Source organism: Triticum dicoccoides, chromosome 7A, assembly GCF_002162155.2.
Source record: "Triticum dicoccoides isolate Atlit2015 ecotype Zavitan chromosome 7A, WEW_v2.0, whole genome shotgun sequence".
Lineage (NCBI taxonomy): Eukaryota > Viridiplantae > Streptophyta > Magnoliopsida > Poales > Poaceae > Triticum > Triticum dicoccoides.
Window position 1 is genome coordinate 192,738,125 of NC_041392.1, and position 5,479 is coordinate 192,743,603.

General features: G+C 42.6%; 1 protein-coding gene across 1 annotated transcript in view; it reads right to left on the reverse strand.

Moving 5' to 3' along the window:
• Positions 1-315: 315 nt before the first annotated feature.
• The window catches only part of LOC119333377, a 5,966-nt gene continuing 802 nt past the window's right edge, over positions 316-5,479 (reverse strand). Inside the window, exons 3-6 of the mRNA XM_037606294.1 lie at positions 5,183-5,335; positions 2,952-4,449; positions 2,383-2,898; positions 316-2,325 (exon numbers count right to left, since the gene is read on the reverse strand). Coding sequence (XP_037462191.1) covers positions 691-2,325; positions 2,383-2,898; positions 2,952-4,355 — 3,555 coding nt within the window. The 5' untranslated portion in view covers positions 4,356-4,449; positions 5,183-5,335 and the 3' untranslated portion in view covers positions 316-690. The remainder of the gene's footprint in view (positions 2,326-2,382; positions 2,899-2,951; positions 4,450-5,182; positions 5,336-5,479) is intronic.

A 5,479-nucleotide genomic window follows, 5' to 3' on the forward strand; every position in this document is an offset into this window, starting at 1 on the left:
CCAGTATGTACTACTACTCCTTTATTACACTAATAATATCAGAGAAGCGAAAAAAAACTGGCTGACAGCTACTCCCTCTGTCCCATAATATAAGAGCGTTTTTCACACTACATTAATGTAGAAAACGCTCTTATATTATGGGACGGAGGGAGTACAAAATAAGCGTGTTAGTCAAACTTGTTTTAGATGAGAATATGGGATCGCCCCACAAATGGATGCACATAAAACAGCTCAAGGTGATGTTAGAAGAACATAAAGTGCAAGAATACTAAACAAGCCAGAAAGCCTAATGTGGTACCAACTTCCGTAGCGGAATAAAGCTCAAAATTCTCGGAGCAATTTCATTGGCAAATAGCGAGTATAAAAAAGATGCAGAATAGTATGCAACCAATCTCGAAAACAAAAATTTAGTGCGCAACAAAAGAATAATGAAGATAATCCTCATTGCCTGCTTGTAGCTCCATCACACGACGGTGTACCCGATATGCAGCTTTAGGCTCGAGCTCAAATTTCAAGTATGCTAAAATAATTTCCAAGAACATACAACAGACAGCAACACCGGTGTTCAAGTCCAATCTGAACATGAAGAAAAATGCTGGTACGAGACACACAAATTGTTCGCAGATGATACAGAAATATAGATTCCTAGATGAATAGGGTTCTTGTAAAAAGGGAGCATCAAACTTCAGGTCATGCCGATGTGTTTGCTCCTGAAACAGGTTCAGGACGTCTCAGGGAGTTAATCCCACTTCCCTCTCTTGGCTTCCAATATTTTGCAATTGCACTTGTCACAATAATTAGGAGCAGCAGGATTACTACAACACAGCCAACTAGTGCATAGACATACACTGAAGTCCTCAATTTGCTGCAGCTCCCCGCAGCAAAAGCTGTCATGAGAGCCAACATATCCAGTATCATGATCAAGTGCAATACCCCAATTGGCACAGCCTTCTTCCTGATCGATTTACTCAGCAGCAGTATGATCACGACAATGGATGCCATGAATGCGAAAGAATTGAACCAGAAGAAGATCTTGAACCGTCGGTGATTAATATCACGAAGGACGGGATTGCCTGATACATGGCCCTTATCATCAGACCAAAATCCACCAGGTGGGTTCAGACCAGCTTGGTAAGCGATCGATGCTGCTAAAATTGCAAGAAGCATCAGATACTTGTGTCTCTTTCTCACCCTTTCTTCTTCGACAACTGAAGCTTCTGGCCTCACCTCAACTGAAGCTTCTGACCTCACGTCAACTGAAGCTTCTGGACTCACAGGAGTGTTTACTTGTTCACCCTCTGCATGGAAGAGAAGATCGTGTAGAAATCCTAGACACTTAGCCAATGGTTTTCCTAGTGTATCATGCATCGAAGACAGCAGAACTTGAATCAGAAGGGAGACTAGAACTCCCATAGCAATGGTGCTCAGATATATGGACTGTTTAATATTTCTGCAACTTCCTGCAACATACGCAATGAGGAGGCCAAGCAAGCCCGCCACCAAACACACTCGCAGTGCATATGACTTGATTCCATACTCACAGGATTCCTTATTCACAAGTAATATTTTGACGACCACAGACGACACAAATGAAACTGAATTTGAGTAGTAGAACACATCATAGCGTTTTGGATGGGTATCCTGAAGGATTGGATTGCCCGGAGTTCCCATGGCTTTCTGGTCATCAGACCAGACACCTCCTGGAGGGTTCATGCCAGCTTGGTATGTGACAGTCACAGCCAAAATAGCAATGGTCAATAGCAGATTACGCCGCCTTCCCAACTCCTTCTCACTAGTATCACCCCCAGTATGGTTGTGGCCAAATTGACACGGCACTGAGCAAAAATGACTAACTGAGTGCTCTAACATCTCCGCCACCTGCCTTCTCCATTCTGGAGGAATTATATGTATTGCTATCAAGACATGAATGAGAACATAAGCAAGTACACTACATACGAGCACTGATATGAAAACAGTCTTGTTTGCCTCCCTGCAGTTCCCTAGAGCAAAAGCTCCGGTTAGGGAAAGTAGGACCACTATCATCGTTATTGGCAATGCACGCCGTTTGGTAACCTTGTCGCTCGCCATCTTGTTCAAGAGCAAAGTGATCATGACAATGGATGCCACAAAGGCGATTGCATTGAGATAGAAGAATGCAATGAACCGGCGATGGTGGGTATCCTCAAGGATGCGATCAGCAGCTGAATGATGATCTGTACTTCTTGACCAAAATCCACCTGGTGGATTCAGGCCTGATTGGTATGCCAGAGATACTGCAAGAATGGCAAGAAGCAGCATACATGTGCGGGTCTTCTTCAGATGCTTCTCAGTTCAAATGTCATCAGCATTTTGATTGGGTACTTGATTGCTGTCAGTATGTACATTCTCAGAATGTATAGGATGGTCATCACTGCCAAGAATCTCAGCACTAGGGTTATTATCTCCAACCAGATTGTTTTGTTCAGCACGGTCCGCATTGCGAGTGGTTTCCACAGGTGCAGAAAGCACTTCATCCACTATGCCATGACTAGTGTCTCCGTTACTCTGCCCGACTGACATATTTTGCTCAACTGAAAGAGCAGTTATGTCGGGATCATCAGGTGAAGATTGCTTCCCCATACTTGCAACTTTCTGGTTAGCTGACATACCGCACATGCTATTTTCAGTTTGCTGGTGGCTTAGTAATGGGTCATACTCTTGCTCAGTGCTAGATTTAGCTGCCTCCATATTTGCATCTTGCTTGCCTTCTGTAGACCCGTACTCCATGTTAGACACGACACCCATGCCATGTTCTGATCGTTGACAGTTCCCAGCAGGATGTGGTGAGCTGGACACATCCTCATCCATTTCTGCAACATGCTGGAATGGAGACTGGCACTCTGTGTTGGACGCAACATCCTGGATATTTGCTGATTGCTGGCTGTTCCCTGATAGATGTTGTGAGTTATTCACAGCCTCTTCATCATCTGAAATATGATTTCTTTCTTCTGCAGGTGCATGCTCCTCATAGGAGACATCCTCTCTGATATTTGGAAGTTCCTCTGCAGTCTGGTGTTGTGGTTCAGCAGTATTATCTTCTGCAGGTGCATCGATTGAGCGGACTGAAGATTGATGATTGCTTGCGTCTGCTCTGCATTGCTCGATTTGTGGCCACGAAAGCTCAATGAAAGTGCACGGCCCAATTTTCTCACACACCACAGGCTGCTTGATTTGACATTTTTTAGCCAATTTGCTACAGGCCTGGTAACAAAGAATCCAGCTAAAATTGCAAAGGAGATCCAAACTATGACGATGATAAACACCACATAGAATGATGTTGCTACCTCTCTACAACATCCTGCAGCATATGCAACAATTAGGCACAATAGGTCCACTACCACACATACAATCATTGCTTTGGTCCTTATTCCATGTCCACTCAATTTTGGGCTCAGAAGTAGTATGATTATGACCAAAGATGTCACGAAGGAAGTTGAATTGGAAGTGATAAATATATTGTAACGACGAAGGTAGTTACTCCGGAGAACAGAAGTAGCCGGATGATGATTGTAAACAGGAAGGGCCAAATGCAGCTTATTAGAACCATGGTCATTTTCAGCCCAAAAGCCGCCCGGTGGATTCAATCCTGCTTGGTATGTGATAGTAGCAGCAAAAGTTACAAGCATCAAAATGAACTTGCGAGCCTCCTCAACGTTCTCTAAAGGGATGCTCACTTGCCTCACAAGGAAACCCTGTTTGATTAGAACTGTATTTATCATGTTCTGCAGATTCCGTCTCAATTTTCTTGGAATAAACCTTGTGGATACTAGGGTATGGATCCCAACATATATGATAACAGCAAGGACTAGAACCCAGATGTAAATGGATGATTTGAGTGCCCTGAAACTTCCGGCAGCATAAGCCCCCAGCAGGCTGAATAGGTCTAATATCATGGTTAATTGCATTGAGTGGAGCCACATCCTCTTCCTTGTCACACTCTTACTGAGAAGCAAGATGATTAAGACAAGAGATGCAGCGAAGGTTGCTGCATTGCAGTAAAAGAACACCTCATATCGTTCAGAAAAGCCATCATGCATGACAGGGTCACCAGCATGATGATCATCCTTGTTTAGTGTCCACGATGCCCCTGGTGGTGTTAATCCAGCATTGTATGTCACACCAACTGCTAGGACTCCAAGAAGTACCAAATATTTACGATGTCTCCACAATAGCTCAAAATCATCATTGTTGCTGGAGCTGGATACATGGCTAGAGGGTGACAAATTTCTGCTGGACACGACATTGATGGGATCTTGCCTCGTGGTGTTGATGTTCGTCAGACCAATGGTGACCACGAACTGCCCGTTGTCTGCCATGTGGTTGCTCTCTGACTGAAATTGCAAGTCTCAGGTTGCTCTCTATGCCTCCATCTGGAGCATCAGGTAAGAGTTTCTTGGATGGAGAAGATATCTGAAGGATTCAAGGATAATTCAAGGATGGTTATGAACAAGAAAAAACAAAGAATGTTGCTAGAAAGACGGACTTGGTGAAGTCTATCCCAAACGAAAACAACACAAAAGAGAGCGCATCAAAGGCTAACTTGCCTGTTAGACCCCACAATATGAATTATTTTTTCAAACAGTAACCAGCATACAAATTATCAGCTCATGTTCATAGACTTCTCCAGAAAAAAGGTAGTTAATGTTGTACTAAGTTGGCCCCAACCAACTATCAGAGTCCACACAGGGTTGGTGTTAAAAGACGAAAGCATATTGTCAGTTTATTAAAATCTTAAAAAGGATCAATCCCATTGTATATACTGTAACTAGATGAATTTCCTGTGTGATTCTAGATATTACAATACAGATGATCATGTTTGACCATAGAGTTCTATTAGTTATACAATTTGAATGTTTATGATTGGAAATTAGTTGTGTTTCTCCTTCAACAATAACATCATATACATGATTGAACTTTACCGTTATAATCTGACCCCACCAAAATAAGTGATCTAGATCTTTCCCTTTGTTTTTCTTCCAACTGCTATTGCCACAGAACACACATAAGACAAGTAGTAATACTTGTTGGTGGAGACACTAACAGATTCTACAGGGTAACAAGTAAAATTAATTGCATTCAATGGTAGGTTACACACAACAAAGCCTAACAGCCAAACACACGAATAGAAAGTAAAAGATTATACCTGGCATGGAAAGCATTGCAATGCTCACAGCCAAATGGGAAGGGTGCCCTCGTTAGCCATATACGGTTGCAAGTGAGCTTGTATCCAGAGCGATAACCAAAATAGCGGTCCAGATATTTCCCTTTGTTTTCTCTGAATACCTAGATCTGATTGCTATCACCAGAAAACACACACATATAAATAAGTGTATGTTCGTCGAAGAACTAGCAGCTGCTTGGTTTTTTTAGATGCCATATTATATTTGGTAACTAGTAAGACTAACTGCAAGTAGAGAGGTTCAACAGGCGATGGAAATAA